At 45.0% G+C, this 23267-nt stretch overlaps 2 protein-coding genes across 3 annotated transcripts in view; one reads left to right on the top strand and one right to left on the bottom strand.

Moving 5' to 3' along the window:
- The first annotated feature begins 226 nt into the window (after positions 1 to 226).
- On the top strand, positions 227 to 14189 carry zhx3b (zinc fingers and homeoboxes 3b). Of its 2 annotated transcripts, none has more exons than XM_080897801.1 (7): positions 227 to 461; positions 6228 to 7142; positions 7263 to 7370; positions 7446 to 9011; positions 9617 to 10333; positions 12155 to 12440; positions 12916 to 14189. In XM_080897801.1, exons 2-7 carry the CDS (start codon positions 6402 to 6404, stop codon positions 12924 to 12926), a joined length of 3429 nt encoding a protein of 1142 aa, XP_080753927.1. In that variant the 5' UTR covers positions 227 to 461; positions 6228 to 6401; the 3' UTR covers positions 12927 to 14189. The 2 variants fall into 2 exon arrangements, with proteins under 2 accessions (XP_080753927.1, XP_080753928.1); XM_080897802.1 differs by lacking the exon at positions 227 to 461 and adding an exon at positions 5840 to 6074.
- A 2028-nt stretch (positions 14190 to 16217) lies between these two features.
- Positions 16218 to 23267, bottom strand: part of plcg1 (phospholipase C, gamma 1) — a 30983-nt gene continuing 23933 nt past the window's right edge. Inside the window, exons 31-33 of the mRNA XM_080899848.1 lie at positions 21003 to 21091; positions 19468 to 19733; positions 16218 to 19359 (exon numbers count right to left, since the gene is read on the bottom strand). Of these exons, the coding sequence (XP_080755974.1) occupies positions 19323 to 19359; positions 19468 to 19733; positions 21003 to 21091 (392 nt within the window). The 3' untranslated portion in view covers positions 16218 to 19322. The remainder of the gene's footprint in view (positions 19360 to 19467; positions 19734 to 21002; positions 21092 to 23267) is intronic.

Here is a 23267-nt window from a genome sequence, read left to right on the forward strand (position 1 = left end):
TGGGGTGGGGTGGGGTGATGCTGGGTGAGGAAGGGGGCGTAGGGGGTCAAAGTCAGTACGGGATACGTGAGTCACTTCATACTCTGTGCTCGGCGGAGCTCGAGCTCTCACGCCAATTCCACCGTCAGTGACGTCGGCGTCACGTGTCTGCCTCTTCCCTCGGTACGTCCGTCGTATTTTCCTCCCCTTTCACTGCCTGCTGTAACACAGAGCCACTCGAAATAAACAAGCGCAAAAAAATAAGAGAGGGGCCGTTGTTGTTGTGAGAGGGAGGGGGGACCGGTCCGGCTCCAGTCACGTTTATTATTATCAGCGGCCGATTGTCAGAGGGGTCCTTACACCTATAAGTTACCATCAGAGAAGCCCAAAGCCGACCCCGTCCGTGTCTGGCTCCACTGAACCCGCACCAGTGTAAACTTTTTAATACCTGCGATGCATACGCTGAGCTCCGACAAAGCGAGGTGAGTGTGCTTCACTGATACGCATTTACTTAAGTGTTCACCTTTCCTAAACTTGTGCGCGAGCTGTCTTACCTTTACGGGCTTGTGGCTCAGCGGCGCTGGCCAGCTGCATGTCGCCTGCTTAAAATGGCGACAGCCAACCTGGGGGGGTGGTAGAGAGAGTAGTTTTTTTAAAAGCTTGGAGGGGGGCACGGCTTACCTTTTTTCCTCTCTCTCCGGTATGAATTGGTCGTAGTGTTCAAACCTATAATGCAGACAAGCCCTTTAAGTTGGGGCTCACTCCGCCTAACTTGAGCGGAAGATGAACACGCATCATTTTTCGGAAATATCTGACGCTGCTGCGCTCAGAGACCGAAACATTGCAGCGCAGACTCTTATTGTACCTCCTATTTTCGCGGAATATCGCCGATTAATCACCAAATTAGCGCCAATTAGATGTTGTCAGGGTGCACTGTAGCCCCCACCCGCTTACCCGGAAAAAATCCTGTAATATGTCCTGTAAACAATGCGCTGAATTTCCAAAATTTCTTCCAATCCGTCAATCCGTGCTATGAATGAAGTTTGGGAGTCATTTTTAAAAGTCCCAGTCACTTCCATCATATATCTACCATCTATTTACATTTTTTTTAATTTAGCTTGAAAAATCTATGTGTGTGGACCTTGGTTTTAAATGAAAATCACACCTTTTTCTTTTCTTCCACCAGCTGAGTTTGTTGTTGTTGTTCTCTAGCAGCCACTTGTCTTATTTGTTATTTCACTGTTGTCATGAGTGAGTTTGACTGCAGGGATTAGAGCAAAGATTTCCCACACCGCTAATTTGTGTCTGATGTCCACGTGAGTCCCAGGGACACTTAGCTTAATCCAGCTCACCTTTTTACACTTTTAGAAACGGGCCAGGTTTTCCACACTGCTGCTCAGATCACACGTGGATCAGCTGTGAGGGGAGCTGTAGGTGATGATTAGTATTGTTATTGTTGTTACTATCTTGCTGTATTTCTTTGTGCTGGTGTGCTGATGGCTGTAGATTTCAGTCAATAGTACACTCTACCCCCCTCCTCTTCTGCCATCATCATCACTACCACCTCCACCTCCTGGGCCCTGTTTCCCTCCCTCCTTTCTCCTCCCTTTCTCTTCCTCAGATTTAGGTTAGTAGCTGACACAGGTTGAGTGGCTTTGTGTGGAAGGATTAATCAGTACGTCGCTTATTTAAAATCCATGGTGCCTTTGCATATTTTAGACAACTTTTTAAATGCTTTACTGGCAACCCTTGTTAAGTATTAAATGTTGTGCTGATGATTTAATAAAGCTGAACAATTCTTGGAGGGTGTCAGTCTGTAGGTAATGACTTCCCATCACATCTGTGCCTGCAGACCCATGTAAGACAGTTTATTTACAGATCTCTACCAAGTATGGCCACACAAAAAAAATCAAAAACAGGAGTCATCTGCTACTGAAGAGCCTTTTCACGTTGTTGGGGAAGAGCAGAGTAAGCCACTCGCACAGCCACAGCATTCAGGTCTGGGTCAGCAGCGGCAGCAGCCTCTTGGCTCTGCTTGGCTGGTTAACAGCTTGTGATGTCAGCCATTTTAGGTTGGACAGCACAGAGGCATGGTGCTCCGCCATTTTTCTCTCCCTCCCCTCTCAGCAACCCAATTTTAACGCATGCACCGGCAGCGGCCACAGCAATGCGGCCGTGCACAACCCACACAGCCACACGCTCCCTTGACCTGAGACTCAGGATCACATGAAAATGACACTGCGCTGTCACTGAGGCTCAGAGGCGCTCTGATTGTTGCCTGCATTGTGTGCGAGCCGAAGAGGGAGTGGAAAGAAGTTGGGCTGCAGAGAACCTGTGAGCATTTCTAGTGGTGGGTTGTTCGAGAGCAGGGGTGTATGAGCGAACAAGACCCTGAAAATGATTGATGAGAGAAGGTTAGCAGCTTAAGTCGTTTTTTGTTTGTTTGTTTTGAGGCAGAACAAAACAGCATAGGATTTTTATTTATTTTTTTGAGGGTGGGCTTGGGGAAAACGCACAGGGGCGAGAGGTTGTCATCTCCTGAAAGGATAGCATCTGGCAGATAGGCCAGGCCTGTTTATGCGCTCATGGCTGCATTGCCTACAGTGACTACAGGAGCCCTGCGTGACTTTAGGGCCCTGTAGGCTGAAACACAGGAGCCCCCAGAGCAGTAGCCCGGGCAGATGCCTGAACCAAGACTCACAGACACTGAGTTAACAGGAAGAGACGCCATCAGCTTTGGAGAGTAGTGTGCCTTGGCGACGGCGACCACACCTACCAGGGAGACATGAACACTGCGTGAGGGAGGCACTGAAATAGGAGCAGGGCAGGGACTCTCCAAATACCACTGACAGGGGCGTGTGGAACAAACAAGCCCCACTAGAGCCAGAGACTGGATGGCATAGGAGACGTGTGCGTGTTTACCCACATGCGTGTACTTCAGAGAAATGAGCTGGTAGGAGAGAGAAAGAGGGGGTAGGAGGTGGTTGCCATGGGGACAGTAACACACCAGTGGCGCTGCCGACCTGTCTCCCTGGGCCAAACTTGCTCTGAGAGGAGGAAGCGGAGGGAGGGGAAGCAGAGGGTGCAGAGGCTGTTGGAGAAAGGGAGGGGGAGTGAGGGTGAAGAAGACGAGGAAGAGCGAGGAAACTAGGAGAAAGCTGCCTGTGCTGTACACCTTTTCGTCATCCTACTGGGAGAACATTTGTTACACGCACACATCAGTGTTACACCTGCATTCTCAGCGAGGTGACGAGATGACTAGTTTAGTTTGTGTGAAGCTATACAAAGGTGTGCGTGCGAGAGAGAGCTATTATTGGTCTGTGCTCAGAGGATCCATCCCCAGCCTAGAGGAGAGTCAGGCCACCGGATGAAAGGAGGTCACGCCTTGCTGAGCCAATGATGACATTAAGAATAATACAGGTTATGAACCGTGAGGTCAAAAATAATGTCTTTGTGTGTCACTGGGAGAGCTCTCTGACTCTCACACACAGGAAAAATTGCAGCCTGACTACCTCGATAAACAAGCCTCACACAGAGGCATTTAGCCAGCCTCCCCCACACGCCACACACACACATACACACACTCACCAAGAGCTCACACGCACCCCACTCCTACCCCCCACCCCCTTTACTCTCAATCTCACAGGAAACCAACACATGCAAATGCTGACACACACATATAACAGACACGAACCCACGGTCCCCTGCATGGTCAGTCAACGCATGTGCGGCATTCAAATGAAAAGTTTTCAGCTGATGCGCTCACACCCATGAGTCAACAGAGAGCTCATCTGATCCTGGCATGAGCTGCCCATTTCGACTCGCCAATTATAGCTCGGGCTTGTGCTGTTTTGATGCTCACCTGTGTGCGGCTGTATGTGTGTGTGAAAGAGAGTGAGAGAGGCCTCTGCGTCTCTGCTGGTTGCTTTCGCATTCGCTGAGGCCCAGGGCTTATCTGGAGTTGTGTTCGCACAGATGTGGTTTTTGATTTTTCACAGGCCCATCACAGTGTGATGTGTAAAGTTGGTAGTTGCTGTCTGTCAGTCAGTGTTTGCAGCTTTTGATCAGTCGTGGAAATAGGATTACATACTTAGCAGCTCTGACATTGTGTTTTGCTGGGTGTCTTAGTGTTAGTGATTATTTTGCACATGCCTGCTGACTGCCCGGGTGTGCACGCCACATGCAGGCGCTGAAGCAGGACTCCAGGTTATGTCCGCTGGCTGAATGTTCTGGGCTTTTGCAGTGCAGCAGGGAGGGAGGAGAGGGAAGGACTGTGATTGTAGTTTGGAGCTAGAAGGGGGCTTTGAAGCGCGGGGGAAGGCAGGGTTGGGCAGGCTAGTTGGAGGGGGGTATCGGGTAGGAAAATTCCTCACTGAAACACCTCAGTGCTTCCTCAACGATAGTTAACAACTCTCCTCACCCCATACCGACTCGCCCATCCCCCACCGTCCTTTCCCATTCGCTGTCCCTCTCCTCTCGCCTGCCATCCGCACCCAGCAGAACCACGTGATTGATGGTTGAGACTGCCCACCCATAAGCCTTTGTGTCGGTCATGTGACCAGCCAGCCTTGGCAGAGTGGTGCCCCCTGATGCAGAACCCAATGGCAGGGGGAGTCGAAGGGGTGCACAACAGCCCAAGTTGGTGCACGCGGGGTGGGGGACAAGGGGCATCACGTTCCTTCCACAGTAGCAAACTTAATTTGGCTGTTAACCCCTCACATTCAGATCCAAAGAGAGGGGAGCAGTCTTGCTGTTCAAAAAAATAAAATACAATAAACAAAGAAGATACTATTTGTTTTGAGTCCAGCAATGTTTTCAGAGACTGCTCAGAAAACATTTTACTATTAGCAGTACTAAGGCAGACAGCAGATGATGGGAACTTTAACTTGCTTTTGCCGCCTCTGTCTGGGTTGTCATAGGCTTCTGAGTGCAGGAGAGTCAACTCTGCATACCTGTGCTCGGTCACAGTTGGAGCCCTCGTCCTGCAATAGTTAACTGGGTTTTGAATTAGTGTACTGTGATCTTTTCTATGGCAAATCGAAGATCTGCTAATGTGTCTGTGGGCACTTTAGAAAGAGGACATTCATCATTAGCGGATTTGTCGAATGGAGACATCGAGCTTGCTGCTCACCTTGTCATAAGTGAACAGCCTCGTGCACAATGAGGCTAAGCATCTGAAGGTATACCACCCCCTCACCCCCCAGCCAAGTTTAATATGAGCATGGAGTTGTTCTGCTTGCATGCACGAAAGGGTTTAAGCTTTTGAGCGCTGAAATGTGAAAACTGGATGTGTTTGTGAAGTATCTGGGCTGGACTGGGTGAGATTTTAAGCATTTTCCTGTTGTGTTTCTCTAAGCCGCTGAACTTTGTTGAGCTTTTGCTGCTCTGCGCATGAGGTGTCATGTCAGGGCAGAGTGACTGGGAGAGTAATTGCCCTAGAGCTGTCCTCTAGTACTGCATCACTACCTCTCTGTGCAAAGGAAGGAAGGAGAGGGAAAAGACGAAGCTTTTTTTTTCTTAATGGAGACAAAGAATCTAAGAGGTGTTGTGAAGGTTTTAAGATTTGAATTCTTATATAGGTGTGATTCCTGTCTGTACAGTGTGTACCATTGTTAGGATGGAGCCATTTTTCCGCAGAACATCTGTTCATCTGAACTGCTCAACTGCCCAGATGTTACGTGCACTATATTGCTGTAGGAATTTAAATAAAGATATTCAGTTAAACTACAGAGGCCCTGGATTAAAAAAAAATAAACAGAATGTGCCCTCTCTGTTGGGGGTGTGTCTGAAAGAGGGGAAGTGAGACCGAGTTGTGTGGGGGGAGGGGAAAGAAGGGGGTAGGACAGGAGCTCTCTCTACAAGCCATCAGTGAAGATGCAGAGTGAGCTTGTGTGTAGGCCTTCATAAGAGAGACAGCCCTGGGTTTCTCTGATCAGAGGTTTTGAGCAGCAAGATCTGTGGATTTTAAAGCGCTCGAGCTCAATCTTTCCACGAGGTGTCCTTTATTACCTGTGCTGTTGACATTTTACCTGGAAACGGTGTCAGCAATGATGTGTTTTCCTCTGCTGAGATGGACCTGGGTTTTGCTGCGCTGAGTAAGATATTTCATTTGCTCTCAGTCGCCCAACTCATTTGCACTTAAAATGTAAATTTTCTCTCTTTTGTGTGTTTGTAACTCACCAAACCACTTGACTAAACTGTTGGCTGGTGATTGACAAACTAATCAGTGTTTCACTCTCTTTTTGCAGGATTTCCCGAAAAACTCAAGTGATAACCACAAGTGGACCCACGGACAAGACCCGCCACCCCCCTTCCCCCATGCCTGGTCTATAGTCAACGAGAAACCCATATTCTTTTTCACACCTCACTCTCAGCCATTTGACCACTCCTCCCACCCCCAGCCCCATTTTTTTTTTCACACCATGGCCAGCAAAAGGAAGTCGTCCACTCCCTGTATGATACCTAGCAAGATTATTCGCCCCTTAGAGGAGGTTGAGCAGGACTCTCCTGCTCTCCGTCAGCCAAGGGTTTCTGGCAGTGACACACAGAGCCCCTTAGACCCTGGAGAGTCTTCCAAACCAGAGGCGGGGGATGCAGTCAAAGATGGTGCAGGCAGTTACACATGTAAGCCTTGTAATTTCGAAACGCATGACCTTAACTTATTTTTGGATCACGTCTACTCCGGGCACCCAGACTTCCGTGCTGACCCCAGCTTCTTTTGTGTCAGCTGTGGGGTTTCAGCACCCAAGTTTGAGGGCCTAGCATTGCACAACGCCAGGGTTCACCCCAGCACATTGAACACCACTCTGCGGCTGAGAAAGAGAGACAGGAGGCTGGTGGTGGAGCAACATCTGGTGGCTGGGCCAGAGAGCGGGAAGGACAGTGAGATTTCTATCACTAAAACCCCAATTATGCGGATGCTGAAGGGCAGATCGGAGCCTAAACGGATTGTGGTGTCTCACCCAGTCTCCGATGAGGCGTCCTCAGACCCACACACTATCTCTGCATCTAGAGAGACTGAGAGAAAAGAAACTGCCTCAGTAACAGTCGCCCATGTTCCTACGATTGTCCACAATGGAACAACTAAGGTCACACTTCCTTCAGCAATCCAGATAGTGAATGGCTCAGGAGCATTACCCATGTTAAAGACACCAATCACACAGGTAAATGTCAGTTTTTATTTCTCCTGGGGTTTTTTTTAGATGAAACATGTTTTTAAAAAAGAAAAAAAAATTTTTTATTGGAGTCACTTGTTCTGATTCTTGAATGTTTTTTTTTTCCAGGTGGTTTCAGTAGTTCAAAACAGAAACCTTCATCATTCTGCGCCAGTCACCGCCTCCTCAAATATTTCCTCCAGTTCCTCAACTTCCTCCTCAGAAAATCTCCCAAAGGTAATTCTTTCTATCCAAATCTTATGAATTTTTAAATGTAAAATCAGTGGCTGATATTCAACCTTTCTCTCTCAGGTAATGATTCCTTTGAGCAGCATCCCTACCTACAGTGCCTCCATGGATTCCTCTTCCTTCCTGAAGACCTCCTTCAGCAAATTTCCGTACCCCACGAAAGCTGAGCTCTGCTACCTGACTGTGGTCACAAAGTTCCCAGAAGAGCAGATCAAGATCTGGTTCACAGCCCAGAGACTGAAGCAAGGCATCAGCTGGTCTCCTGAAGAGATAGAGGAGGCCAGGAGGAAGATGTTCAACACCATAATTCAAACGGCACCTTCCAACTCTCACAACCAGCCACAGAGTCACCACAGCCCAGCCCAGCAAACCATCACAGTCCTGCCTGCATCGCTTGGGGCCACAGGGATCCCTCACATCCTGCAGGGGTCTCTCGTCGGCCAAGGAGGGGTAATCGTCACACAGCCGGTCATGGCAAACGGTATCCAGGTTAACAGTACTCCTGTTGCCCTAGCTGTCACACCTAAGCCCCAGGCAGCAGCGCGGCCTATGATGCAGGCCCGACCTGCAGCGGCCCTGGTGGCAGACAAAGGCGTGAGCATGGTGGTGGGGTCAGTGGGAAGCAGCACAGGAACGAATATCATTAGCAGCTGTAATAGTAGTAGGAGTGGGGGAGGGGGCACTAGCAGTGCTCTTAGCAGCAGTCAAACTAGCGTGATCAACCTCAGCTTGGGAAGCAGTAGTCATAGTAATGCTAAGGCGAGCAGTGTCAATGGTAAAGACAGCAGCGGTAATGTTGACTCCAGCGATAAGGGCAACGGTGATGCAACTGGGCATGTAAATGCCAAGAACACAGATGTCAGCAATGCCAACAACACCAGCGTGCTGCAGAGTGACAACAAAGTAACCACAGAAAGCAAAAACATCACAGACATCAAAACCGTCAATGGCAACAGTTTACCGAAGAGCAAAGATGCTAATGGGAGCAGCAGCAAAAATAGTGAGACAAGCGCAGATGACGTCGACCCCTCTGCCAGTGACTCCCCACCCATGAAGATGGAGGAGGCTTCTTCCCCTGCCTCCAAGTCTTCTTCCCCATCCCCTGCATCTGCTTCGAGCAGCACGCTGGGATCCAGGACGCCCGTCAACCCCTTCCTGGATCCCAGCTTTTACAAAGGCAAAAAGTCTCAGGAGCAGCTCAATGCCCTAAAGGACAGTTTTCAGGTGTGCCAGTTTCCCGACCAGGAGGAGGTGGACCGGCTCATTGCGTTGACGGGGCTCACAGTGCGAGAAGTTCGCAAGTGGTTTAGTGACCGGCGCTACCACTTTCGCAACCTGAAAGGTACACGTGCCGGCTCAGGACCGCAGACTAAACCCGCCACCACACCCGGAACGGGCAGCAGTCCGAGTACGCCAGGAACAAGCGCCGCTGGCAGTGCCAACCCCATCGATCTGTCAGAAAGTAGCAACAACTCTGGTGCGAAAACTCCCCAACACAGCGCTGCACCCCTGAGCCCATCTGCATCATCACAGACACCCACCTCTCCCACCACACCTTCCCGCCGACTCCCCAGGCCACCGTCACCTGATTTCACAGCCATCCGCTACAAGGAGAGAGAACCCCACCAGGTGAGGCCTTACTACGCAAGCTTCCTGTGTAATATAAGTGTAATAAGCTTAGCAGGTGGCCAGGTTTCCTCACTGTTTTTTGTCGTGATTACTCAGTTCTGTGGATTTCCACATCAAAGTCTGTTTATAAATGCAGGGGAGATCAGCTTTCTATTTGTAAGAGTTTACTTTTGTGGCTCCAGATGGAGCTGCACAAAATTAGATAAATAGTGTGTCTCCGGGGGTGTAGACTTCATCTACATTAGCTGCTACTACCACAACAATCTTGAATGTGCAAGTGAAATGTAAACAGTAAAGTTCAAACCTAAAAGAGGATATGTTTTATTTTCTTTCCATGCACAGCTTATAAGATGAATAAGTGAATTAGTTTTTGGTCTTGGAAGGCTTGAAAAATTGTAAAATGAGGTATTCAGAGTTTTGTTTTGTTTTTTAAACTACAAAGATGATGTCTTTAAATATCTCACTCTGTCTGAACTGTTACAGATGCTAGTTTTATTTTTAACTTGAATAACAAAATCATTAATCAAATATCTCACACATGCCAGTTCTTTGTCTTCATTGAAAAAAAGACGATACTAATAATTAACTTGCGTTTATTATGTTAGGTTAAAGCCCTAGAGGGCAGCTTTTCCCAGAACTCAGACCCATCAGGCGAGGAAGTGGATAGACTGCGGTCTGAGACCAAGATGACCAGAAGAGAAATCCACGGCTGGTTTGCTGAGAGGAGGAAGAGAGTGGCAGCTGAGAAAAAGAAAGAGGAGGCTGAGCGGGCAATGCGAGAGGAGGAGAAGGGTGAGGATATCGGGGTTGATGGAGAAGAGAGGCAGAGAGATGAAAGTTCAGGGGAACCAAAAGTCAACCCTATTAAAATAAATCTGAAGATGCTGAAGGTGACAGAGGCCAATGGGAAAACTGAGAGCGAAGGGCTGGATAGTACGGCCGCATCCTCCCTGGGTCCTGCCTCATCTGCCACCCCCAAAACATCGCAGACCTCCACGCCAACACCCAAACCAGCTCACTCCCCCAAACCCACAGGCGTCCGAGGTAAGAAGACAGCGGACCAGCTGCATCTGCTGAAACAAGTTTACGCTCGGACCCAGTGGCCCAGCGCCACTCAGTACGATGAACTCATCTCAAGCACTGGGCTGCCCAGGCCTGAAGTGGTGCGCTGGTTCGGAGATTGCCGTTATGTGCAGAAGAATGGGCAGCTGAAGTGGCTGGAGTCGTACCAGAACATGGCTCTGGAGGAAGACCTACAGAAGGGGAACGTGCACGTCCTCCAGGCTCACCTTGACGTCCACGGAAGGCTGGAAGACTCACAGGTATCAACAGCACCAAACATTTTTTTTATAGCTCAGTAGCTGAGAAACACAGGAACCTGAGAATCAAACGATTTCTCTGTACTATTGCTTTTATAAAAGCTGACAGCATATCCTCTAATTATACAGGCATGTCACTCCTGAAAGTCACACTAGGCTTTTAGAGTTCCACTTTCAAAATGCTTCTGTTGCATTAGATAGATATTTTGGGGATTTTAGGTGTAAATAACTGAAACCTCATATGTGATAGAAAAACCCTGACTCACTTCCTGTTATATCAATGTTAGGGGCATTCGCTATTTTAGCAAATCATCTCCTCTGGTTGGTGTGTGTGGTTTACTCATGATTAAAGTGTTATTTTCCCATCAATTCTTTCAGTGTTGACCTGCGAAGGCAAAAGTATTGCTTTATATATTTTAATTTACATGTTTTTCTGGCAACACACTTCAAACAAAATTAACCCCACTCATTTTTCTATACACTCCTGTATATAATCCAGGAAGTGGATATGGGATTATGTGCTTGATTGGAGATGTTGTGAGGTCATAAGGAAGGTTTTGGGTTGCAAACAGTGAAAATGTTGGATGCATTCAAGGGTCTGTTGGAATTTGATTGGTAGAACTGGGGTCATACCTCAGGAGGGCTCGAGCTTGTGCTTTTTAGAAGAAAAAAACATGTTGGCTAATTGATGCTTTTGTTTATTTGTTTCGTGGTCATTTTACTTTTACATGAAGTAAAATGCATTTATTCCAAACCAAGAAAAGGAAATGCAGGATACAACGGTATCATGTGATGTAATTCTGGATACAGTTCACCAACAAAGCAGTGTGTGGATTATATCTTATTTTATAAGTAAATATATGTAAATGTCTCTGAAGCCACTCTGACACATGCATTCCTTTCTATTAATCTGTCAGTGTGTCACCTAGTAGCATTTGCAAATCGATTTCAATCCACGTACGTTTTAGTGAACAACTAATCCAGCCTGTTTCTAAATTGCAATAAAAATGTATTTATTCATTCATTTTTTTTAATGCATTCTTCATGTCCTGTCTGGACAGGAGTGAGACCTCTCGATCTCTCTCAGAACTCGTTCTTGGTGTCAGGAGGAACTAAAACAAAGTCATAGCTACAAGTGCACCAATTTTTTATTTTTTATTTTTTTATTTTTGCACATGTGGCTAAAATTTGATCGTGTTGCTCTCTCCATCTCTGTAAGTAGCTTTAAAGAGCTTTGACAAAAAAGTGAAAGAGATGAAAAAAATGGCATTGTGTGAACAGAAGCAAGCAGTGCTACTTGAAGAGTTTCATTATTACAACATAACATTTTTGTTCAAATTTACACTTGTGTTCACGAGTCACGTAAACTGAGCTGCAGGCTCCTGTGAACATCAGGATCTTTGATGAACATTTTCAAATTGCAAAAAATCTTCAAATTTGATCCTTTTTTTTTTTTTTTTTTGGCCTTAATATAATTGTTGCCATTTAGCATCAGCATCTGTCTTCAGATTTTCATTGATTCCTAAATAAATATGAACTAAATATGTACATGTATATGCAACTATGATATAAAAATGATATTAAAACTTTAGAGTTCATTGAAAATCAAATAAGACGTTTTAGACTAGTGTAAGATGTAATGTTATTGCAATATATTGAGGGTATTTTCAATAACATGTCATTAAAGGAAAACTGTCTAAATTCTAAAAGAACTGGGTTGCAAACAGGTATGAGTATGAAAAGGTGAAATGTGTCATCTAAGTGTCCACTTTGCACCTCAAATAACCGTGAACCTTCCTCTTGATTCCCCTTCTGTATGCACAGTTGCAGGAACTTGCTCAGAGTAGCAGTTTGACAACAGACTTGGTGCGACACTGGTTTACCACTAAGGCGTCTTTGCAACAAACTGCCGCTGCCAGTGCCGCTGCTCATACAACAGGAACGCGACCGGTTGCACCGGGTGTGGCTGCAGAGCCACCTACAACAGGATCCTCCCCTCCGGAGTCGCAGGCAGGAGGTGGGATGGAGGAGAAAACGGAGGCATCGGTGTGCAGTGTCGCATCAGAAGCAGAGGACGCAAACGCTGACGAGACTGTGAATGCTACTAAAGGTAATCTTCATCAGCGTGAGCGTAAGCTCTCCCTGCAGGGTCTGACCAAATATCCTGATTTGAGCAATTAAACACCTAAAGAAAAGCTGCAGAACTTCTAAAAGCAGAAGCAGAAGGTGTTTCATTATGAAAATATTATTTGCGCCTCCGTAACAATTAATTTTATTCGTGGCAGGGTTTAGGTGTTAAAAGGTGATAATTAAACACACCTAAATGTTTATGATCGTCACTCAGGTGATACAGAAGCACTAAGATAGAATATACAAACACACACATTCATCATAATTATGAGTAATGAGGCATGCTGTGGTAGGTTTGTGTTTCAAACCAGTGCGTGTGTAACTCCAGCACACTGTGTAGCAATGAAGGAAATTCAGACGTGTTTTCTGGAGCGTGTTGTCAGGGTGACAGATTTTTAATTTCTTTTTCCGCTTTTTTTTTTTATTCTTTCTTCTTCTTTTTTTAATTGCAACAGGAACTGATTGAAGAGGCCTTTTTGTGCGAGGATGGAGTTGACATCGCAGGTGGTCTTTGTTCCGGGAGCCTGACTAAAAGACAGCAGATGCGTTTGTAACAAGATCACTGGAAGGAAATGGATCTTGGAGCCACCTCCACCCACCCCTCCTTACTCCCCCCCCACCCATCTCTCCCTCTCTCTGTCTCTCCTTACCGCTTACACCCCTCGAGGTGGGCATGACACCCCACATCCCCCAAACCGCCTACATGAGATGGACGCTATAGCAGCCCCCCCGCCCCCGCCAAAATCCACCCACCCAGCCGCCCACTCCCTTCTCTCCTTCTCCAGTTTTGTCTAGATCTCCACTACAACTCTCCACTATTCTCCCCTCCGCCATTTTCCCTTCAGGAGAAAGTAGACACTGAGGTGCAGGAGTGGAGGTGGCAGTGTAGGCGTTCAGGCTGACAGCGTTTTGCTGCCATGTTTTTTCCAACTGCCTGCTGTGATGGGGGTAAAGGAAGGGGTGGGAAGGAAAAAAAGAGAGGGGTGGATGTGTGGAAGCAGAAGAAGAGGGAGAAAAAAGTGTGTTTGAGACTGCAAACTTGGCAGATGTTGATCAGGTGGGGGTTGGGTTTGGACTCTTATCGACTAAGCTGAGACACGATTCAGTGAAGCGTTGAGACTGTTCATTGTTTGTTTTTTTTGGGGTACGAAAAACTGCAGTTTTGCTGCAGGGTGCTTGCCTAGGCCTTAATCGTAAATCAAATCAACCTTATTTTCCCATTGTGCCGTCTTCATGCTGCTTTTTTTTTTCCCTGCATCACAAACTCTGACTTCATGCTTGCAGTTTATTTTAGAAATGTGCTAGCTGCTCTGTTCACAGCAACAAATGTGAAAAGCAGCACTGACGCTCATTCAACCCGAGGTTATTTTGGAACATGTTTTTGTTCACACTTTTCGTATCTGTACATACTTTTCATTTAACATGAAATTGCTCAGCGTGGGACGACATCGGGGATTGTTTCATCCAAAGAGGGCAAGCACCCTTTAGGGTCTAAAACAAACAAACAAACAAACAAAAAAGTGACACAGTATATTAGACTACATGACATACGGTTTGTGTTGTAGCATCAAGTGCTTCTTTACCTATCGGATATGTACGTATATTTGTTTTTATGAGACTTTGTTATGAAATAAATCACACTGTAAACAAACTGTGAACTACCAGAGTTCCATAGGCTTGATGTATAATTTTTACAGATGGCATTTCAGAATAAAAGCAATGTCAGAAAGCTGTGGCTCAGTGTGTCTGTTCATAAGTAAAGTTTTCTACATGGCTTACAGCACTGAGGCAAATTAAGAGGACTAAACCTCAAATAAGAACACTGAGGCCTTATGATGAAAGATTTACCTCATAAGTAATTTTAAGTCCCTGTCGAGCTAGCTTTGTTGCAAACACTCAGCCACTTTTTTTAGGTACTGTTGTAATTGCTCATTAACACAAATCTTTAATCAGTCAATGTAAACATGGTCAAGATGACATGCTTGGGTTCAAACTGACTTTAAGTGACTTTAAAAGTAGTGTGTTGTATGGGCTAGTTTAGGGGTGTCCAACTCCAGTCCTCAAGAGCTACTGTCCTGCAGCTTTTAGATGCATCCCTACTCCAACACAGTTGAATCAAATGGTTGGATTACCTCTTCAGCATGCCATCACGTTTGGCAAAGGCCCGATAAACAATCCATTTATTTGATTCAGGTGTGTCTTAGTAGGGATGCATCTAAAAGCTCCAGGACCGTAGCTCTTGAGGACTGGAGTTGCCCATATGGAAAAGAAATAGTAAAAACTTATATGTGATTACTCATGAAAGTGGCCACTTTCAGGAGTAAATCATATAAGGATTACATGATTTACTCCTGAAAGTGGCCACTTTCTCATTACTTTCATACATTGTTTTAGTAAGTATCCAAAACATACAACTTTCATTATATAATTTTTCAAGGGATCTTATATGTGTTTTCACTCTTGTATGCTTTTCATACAAGTTTCACACAAGACAGATACAAACTTTATAAGATTTATATATATCTTTTCCATATGGGTGGACACCCGCTGGCTAGTCTGAGTATATGAAAAACTGCTGATTTACTGTGATTTTTTTTCTTTCTCCGTACAACCATGTCTAGGGTCAGAAAAAGAATATCCAGAGCAGCAGTTGGGTGAAAATGCCTTTTGGTGCCAGAGGAGAATGGTTCGACTGCTTTGAGTGGGAGGCAACAGCCACAAAAGTAACCACTTGTTACAACGAGGGTATGGGGAAGAGCATCTTTGGGCGGCAGAAGACCACACTGGGTGCCAATCCTCTGAGCTAAGATTAGGAAACTGGGGCTACAATACGCACATGACTCCATCCTCCCTTTTATCAAAGGTTCAGGTTGGGAGTGATGATGTAATGAATGGTGTGAGGGATGTAGTCTTGTCACACTTTGGGTCCGTTATTACCGAGTTCAGTGCCACAGCCCAAGTATTGCTGCGGTCTATCCCAGATCTTCCAATGGCTTCTGATGGCTGATAATGCGCCATATCACAAAGCTTCTTGAACATGACAATGACTTCAGTGTACTGAAATCAGGCGCCAGCTCTCAACCCAATAATTTTCCCACAAAGAATTACACCAGTTTAGCAAGAACGCAAGTCTAACTCAATACGAGTAATAATGGATTGGATTTATATAGCGCTTTTCAAGGCACCCAAAGCGCTTTACAATACCACTATTCATTCACTCTCACATTCATACACTGGTGGAGGCAGCTACAGTTGTAGCCACAGCTGCCCTGGGGCAGACTGACAGAAGCGAGGCTGCCATATCGCCCCTCTGGCCAACACCAGTAGGCAAGTAGGGTAAAGTGTCTTGCCCAAGGACACAACGACCAGAACAGAGAGCCCAGGGATCGAATCGGCGACCTTCCGGTTACAGATGCGATTCCCAACCCCCTGAGCCACGGTCGCCCCCCTGGTGTATCTACCGCAACGTGGCCTTTTGCCCTGTTTTCCAATAATGTACTTATGTTTCTTTTACAGTAGAATTGCCTTCAGATCGTTGGGTTTAAGGTATTGATAATAAACTTTCAGCACAGCAACACTTTGGTCACTTTCAGGCTGCTGTTCACACATTCTCATATTGAAACTACAGTACAGATTTCCTGTGGCGTAGTGTAGTTAGTGACACCTGTTGCAGTTACATTTTGGTCTTGGAACTGAAAAGAATTAACCTCACTGAGTCACACCAGCACATTTAAAAAAAGAAAGGCTAACAAAGATGTATAAGTAATAAGTATTTTATTTACTTTTCAGGCTTGAATATGTTTCATATGAAAGGCAAAATTAAGATGAATACTCTTCCTCTCCATATTTAGGCACATTACAGAAAGGCGGTTGTAAATGGAGCTGTCACTAACTAAACAGACAAGTCTGGAGAAAAACAAAAATGCAAAACTCAAATTACAGTTAAGGGCTCTGTGCACCCACACAGGTGTTCTCGGTTATTCTGGCAGATTAGAGCTCATTACAGGTTGGCGGGAGTACGTTTTGTCTCGACAGAAGTGAACAGTACAGTCGGGGGCATGTCAGTCAAACGTGGTCTGCAGAGGCTCACACGGTGCAGAGAAGCAAAGTGACAGCACCTGTGTGGGTGTACCATGGCTGTGCAGGTGATTTATGCCCAGCGGGGCAGGTGAAAGACGTGGCTTCAATGTGATGTGTACACAGATCGAGGCACATAGACATTAGCAGACAGTTCAGCAATGAGAGCAATGCAGCATTGGAGGGTGAGCTCTTATCCATCGGAGAAATAAATGTTACACGGAGGAGCTTTGGGATTAGTATGGGGGTGCAAATGCAACATTTGTCTTTTTCTTTGAGACCTCAAGTATTCACTCCTGACCCTGCCTTTACCTCTAATCATAGCATATGGCTTAGGTGTGCCCCAGTGACTGAACACTGAGCAAGAATATTGAGCTTACATCATATAGTCACCACGTACAAGCAAAGAAAACACTGTTTCGAGTACAAACCTAGAAAGATAACACCATAAGTGCTCCTTCTGGGTTCAATGAAGGCGCAGATTACCTTTGTCATCCATGACTAAGCTACAGAAAAAAACAAAGAAAAATTCAAGCTTTAACTCTGCCTGTTCATGTCAATCTTGCTCTTACCCCAGAATCACAGGAAAGAACATCTCCCTGAACTTAATGCACAAGGGAGGTCCTGATCCACCAGCTGGACAAACGTTCACAATAATGAAATGTAGCATTCTGCATTCGCTTCGATCCATCAGTCAGTGTTTTGCACAAAGCCTCCATTTCTTTCCCTCTTGTTTTGTTTGCACATTTCATTACAAATAAAACCAAGGGCAGTGGCAATTTAATTACCTCTTAGGCAGTGTAATCCTCACTGGATTCTGGAAGCAGCATGTAGCTATGACAAAGCTGCCCAAAAATACCACAACAGCACAAACACGAACGGTCCTTTATGTCGCTGTGGCCCAGTGATGGGTACCAGATGGCACGATTACTTTATTCCCAACACTGGCAACTCAACCCTTCTCACTCAACCACTGCTGGTCAATACAGATTTCCTTTTTAACTAAAAAACAAAACAAAACAAGAACCAAAGAATATCTAAAACTGTTTGGTTACAGTAAAACACTTTCTTAGAACCATTTGAATACATATTTGTTGTAATCAAAACACACTTTCTTTAATATGAACTGTCCCCGATCTGTGGCCATTACGCCAAGAGATAATGTGAACAAATTAAAATGCTCAGAATAAAGTGGCCAGACATAGTTTTACGACGTGAAATCTGAGTTCAAAGGAGTATCCACTGCTTCATAAATCCTGGCAACAAAGGGCTGCATAGTTAAAAGGGTAACTATTACAATCATCATAATTACAGTAATCATGGCGCACTGACAAATTTAAAACATTTACAGTGTTCCCTGTAAATTAATCTAATTAGATTATTTTTATAGTAGTTTGAGGCACACATTCATGTCCCTCATATGAAGTCTGACTGCGACTGTAAATAATAACCACTGCTGAGGGGAGTGAACAGGATAATGTTTTGGCTGTAACCCACAGCCCTGTGACTCGTCCCTCTGAGTGACAGGACATCTGTAAATATGGCCTGTAACACATTGGTAGTACAAGTAAGAAGTGGAAGGAAAAAAAAAAAAAAAAAAAAGCACATTTCTCACAATAAGACCTTTTTTTTTTTTTTGGCTTAACGTTTATCCCTGGTCCTGCTTCATCACACAGTGAGGTGTTGGATTCCCAGGACATGTCTCAATGTGTCACACTGGCTTGTAAATGCGTGTGAAACGCAGCAAACACGGAATGATGTGCACTTTTTGTTTTTCCTGGAATGTAGGTTAGAAATAAGTGTGTATATGTGCAGGCATAACATATGATCTGCTCTCTCACTGCTCCAAACACAAACAGGAAAAAAAAAAAAAAACATAAAATAAAAATTTTATATCACTCCAAGTTTAGGGTAGGAGATATGCTGGAGGCACACTATTTCCTCTGCAAAAAAACCCCGAAAAAACCCCCCAAAACAAAAGAAGAGAATTTTTTTTTAAAGCAGTGAGAGCCCTCATGTTTTACACATGTACATAAAAAAAGAAATCACATTATGAATGTTTAAAGGTTTAAATAATCGTAATAATTAAAAACATAGAGACAGGAGCTCTTTGAGAGCAGGTGAGCTGGTGCTGTTCTCTGGCCAACAGCACAGCAGGAATAAATATATATATGTGTATATATACATATACATATATATATATATTCATATTCGCCAAATAGAGAAGAGCAAAGAAACTTAACTGGAAACAGTTTCAAACTGATACCTTCTATAACTGTCCCCTTTCTTCATCTTAGCCTTCAAACTAAGCAGCTGTGCACACTGAAAACACGAGAGATTACAAACAGTCAGGCCAGAGCTGGAACTTTTTCAGTCTTGCTTTTTGTTCTACTGTGAATGTCGTTTCTTCTTCTTGCCCACAGCGGTCAGCTTCCTCTTAGTGACCCCCCCTCGCCCCTCTAATGTCCGAGTATGCACCCTTCACCTTCTCATCTGGCAAGTGGTGAAGAGAGGCTGGGCAGCAGGCAGGGAGGGGCAGAGACAGAAAGACAGTGTGGGAGAGAGAGAGAGAGAGAGAGGGGGGGGGGGGGGGGGGGGGGGGGTTGGGCGAATGGAGGGAGAGAGAGCTGCCTGAAATGTAGGCCAAAGCGGTGGTGGGCGTTTCCATGGAAACTGTTCACAGCAGTCAGTGACATCATCGGTACGGGGGAGAGGCGACTGGGTGGTGGGGATGGGGAGGAGGAAGGGGGGGTTGCAACAGAAATGCGTCCTGATTGGCTTGGACTTAGACACGGTTCTCCACTCTGGTCCTCCGCGGGATCCTGAAGTGAAGACAAAGACAGGATAATGTCTGTAATCTTCTACACGTCCAAAACACTCTGGACAGGCATCTAACACCACAAAGAGAGACACACCACACACACACACACCTTCTGTTTTGCGCGTCCATGTCCAGCAGTGTCTCCTGGGACACCCTGAAGTCATCTATGGGGGACTGGTAGCGGGATTCAAAAGAGCCTTCCCTCCCTCTGTAGGCCATGGCCTGGGCTGGAGACTGAGGCAAAGGAGACATGCTGGAGGACGTTGAGGAGACTGAGCTCAGCTCCCCAAAACGCTCCCGCACTGACTGAGCTGTTGCCGACACTGATGAGGCCCCGACTGCAGCGAATGGGCTGAGAACCTCACCGTTTTCATCCTGAAATAAAAAACAAAACAAAGGAGTAAACACTAGTGGTTCTCTGTATAATCAAAGATGAGCTTAAAGTCTTGCATTTATAATTTTGTCAGGTCATTCAAGAACATAAGATGAACTATAAAGGCAAAAGTAAATGGGAAGAAAAGCTGGGGAGGGATTAAGAAATAATTTGAGGGAGGCAGCTACAGACAAAGAACATACAAGCACTTAACTCAGACAAGCAGAAGTGTTTTTTAAAAGGACTCATTTTTCCAAATCTGTGCTTTATATTGATGCTCGAGATAAAAGCAGTAGAGTCCCCTGCAACAATGTCCACTAATAGCAAATTCTGGGACCGCTAATGAAGCATTAGCTTTAAACAAAAATAATTGCGTTCACCTTTCGTACACAGAAACATCAGTCCACTGTACTGAGAGGCCCAAGGGAGATATTTTTTCATACATGGAAGCCTTTTATGGCCCATTTGGGTGTTTTGCACCATTCACTATCTGACGAATCTCATTGCAGACCTGCCGGCTAATGTGTGACTATACATTTGGTGGTTTGTTTTTGTTTTTTTGTTTGTGGCTGCTCGTATTTCAATTGTGCGATCCCACCCGAAGCTCAGTCAGCCTGGGGTGGTGGGCTGAGTTAAACGAAGGGTTATGTTTGTATACACAGGGTGTGATGGGGTCGGGGCTCATGGTTTAAGTGTTAAAATAGTGATGCATTTCTTCTTCTTTTAATGTCACTGCCCTTACATTTTTGCACCAGTTAGTAGCTAATTGTTTTTCATACAAATCATGTAATACAGAAAAATGTACAGTATACTATCACTACTAAGACATGAGGTACACTCACCCCTGCTTTTAAAGTAAGAATCAAAAAAAGAGGCTGTCCTGTGGTATTATTAACATACAGGAAATTAAACACGATGGAAATTAAAACCTAGGTTAGATGCAAAAAGTAAAAGCACTCTCATGTTTGTTCAGTAACTGTACAGCTACATGTTCACCTAGCTTTACATAAAGTCATGAAACAGGGTAGGAGTACGTTTACCTCGATCCAAAGGTAACGAAATCTGTGTAAAGCTCATTTGACTATTTGTTCTTCCATAAAAAAAATTAAAAAATTTTAAAAAGCAGAAAATAAATAAAATAAAAAAATCAAGATCTGGCTTTCACAGCACTCATTACTAATTTGTCAGCAATATGTCTGCTTGGCCTTCTTCAACTTGTGTCTGCATGTTTTTGAGTGGTTTGTTGACAGTACAAACATTGTGGAGCTCACCCTTCCTCTGGTTATGTCCATGTGGACTAACAGAGAAGCTAACTCCAGGTCCTCGTTGTAGCTGTTCGTCAGAGGTACTGACCGGTAACCTATAAAGACAGAAGCAAAAGATTTATTTATTTATTTTTTATTAGTGGTCTGCAAAAAGATCCATCCATCCATTTTTTGCCAATTGGGGAGGCAGTCTAAGCAGGGAGGCCCACACCACCTCCTCCAGGTCTTCTGGGGAGATACCCTAACTAGTCAGATATGTGAAACTCCTCAGCTGGCTCCTTTGAATATGAAAGAGTAGCGGCCTTCTCTATGGAAGATATCTGCCACACTACAGGGAGTGCAGAATTATTAGGCAAGTTGTATTTTTGAGGAATAATTTTATTATTGAACAACAACCATGTTCTCAATGAACCCAAAAATCTCATTAATATCAAAGCTGAATGTTTTTGGAAGTAGTTTTTAGTTTTAGCTATTTTAGGGGGATATCTGTGTGTGCAGGTGACTATTACTGTGCATAATTATTAGGCAACTTAACAAAAAACTAATATATACCCATTTCAATTATTTATTTTTACCAGTGAAACCAATATAACATCTCCACATTCACAAATATACATTTCTGACATTCAAAAACAAAACAAAAACAAATCAGCGACCAATATAGCCACCTTTCTTTGCAAGGACACTCAAAAGCCTGCCATCCATGGATTCTGTCAGTGTTTTGATCTGTTCACCATCAACATTGTGTGCAGCAGCAACCACAGCCTCCCAGACACTGTTCAGAGAGGTGTACTGTTTTCCCTCCTTGTAAATCTCACATTTGATGATGGACCACAGGTTCTCAATGGGGTTCAGATCAGGTGAACAAGGTGGCCATGTCATTAGTTTTTCTTCTTTTATACCCTTTCTTGCCAGCCACGCTGTGGAGTACTTGGACGCGTGTGATGGAGCATTGTCCTGCATGAAAATCATGTTTTTCTTGAAGGATGCAGACTTCTTCCTGTACCACTGCTTGAAGGTGTCTTCCAGAAACTGGCAGTAGGACTGGGAGTTGAGCTTGACTCCATCCTCAACCCGAAAAGGCCCCACAAGCTCATCTTTGATGATACCAGCCCAAACCAGTACTCCACCTCCACCTTGCTGGCGTCCGAGTCGGACTGGAGCTCTCTGCCCTTTACCAATCCAGCCACAGGCCCATCCATCTGGCCCATCAAGACTCACTCTCATTTCATCAGTCCATAAAACCTTAGAAAAATCAGTCTTGAGATATTTCTTGGCCCAGTCTTGACGTTTCAGCTTGTGTGTCTTGTTCAGTGGTGGTCTTCTTTCAGCCTTTCTTACCTTGGCCATGTCTCTGAGTATTGCACACCTTGTGCTTTTGGGCACTCCAGTGATGTTGCAGCTCTGAAATATGGCCAAACTGGTGGCAAGTGGCATCTTGGCGGCTGCACGCTTGACTTTTCTCAGTTCATGGGCAGTTATTTTGCGCCTTGGTTTTTCCACACGCTTCTTGCGACCCTGTTGACTATTTTGAATGAAACGTTTGATTGTTCGATGATCACGCTTCAGAAGCTTTGCAATTTTGAGACTGCTGCATCCCTCTGCAAGATATCTCACTATTTTTGACTTTTCTGAGCCTGTCAAGTCCTTCTTTTGACCCATTTTGCCAAAGGAAAGGACGTTGCCTAATAATTATCAGGGCTCTAGAGTGCGACCAATTTGGTCGCAAATGCGACCAAATTTTTCAGTGGTGCGGCTAAAAAAAATTAATTTGGTTGCACCTGTGCGACCAACTGTTCGGGTAGCAAAAAAAAAAAAAAAATATCTGCAACCTTCCCCTATCGTGGACTAAACCAATCAGAGATAGTAAGGGGCGGGACCTCTCTGATTGGCCGTGGTCCAGTTGAAAGTGCAGGTGGATAGATGGAGGTGAGTAGCTTGAATAAAGCGATATCAATTAATTAAATCCTGAATCGACTTTTAAATATAACTGTGTTTTATCATAAACGCCAGATTCTCAGATTAAAGCTCACAAAACCATTTCAACAACAACCAAACAGCAGATGAGAGCAGGTACACGCACTCCACACACAGACGTAAACACAGAGCGGACCGACGCATCAGAATCAACTTTGTCTTTCTCGGCTTTCTCACCTGACGGCCCGTAGACGGACACGCTGTCGGAGCTTAGCGATCCTGATGCGTCCGGTCCACGCTGTGTTTACGTCTTTTTGCGCTGAACCAAAATTCACCGAGCCAGCAGCAAAAGAA

This window comes from Rhamphochromis sp. 'chilingali' (genome assembly GCF_963969265.1).
Source record: "Rhamphochromis sp. 'chilingali' genome assembly, chromosome: 12".
Lineage (NCBI taxonomy): Eukaryota > Metazoa > Chordata > Actinopteri > Cichliformes > Cichlidae > Rhamphochromis > Rhamphochromis sp. 'chilingali'.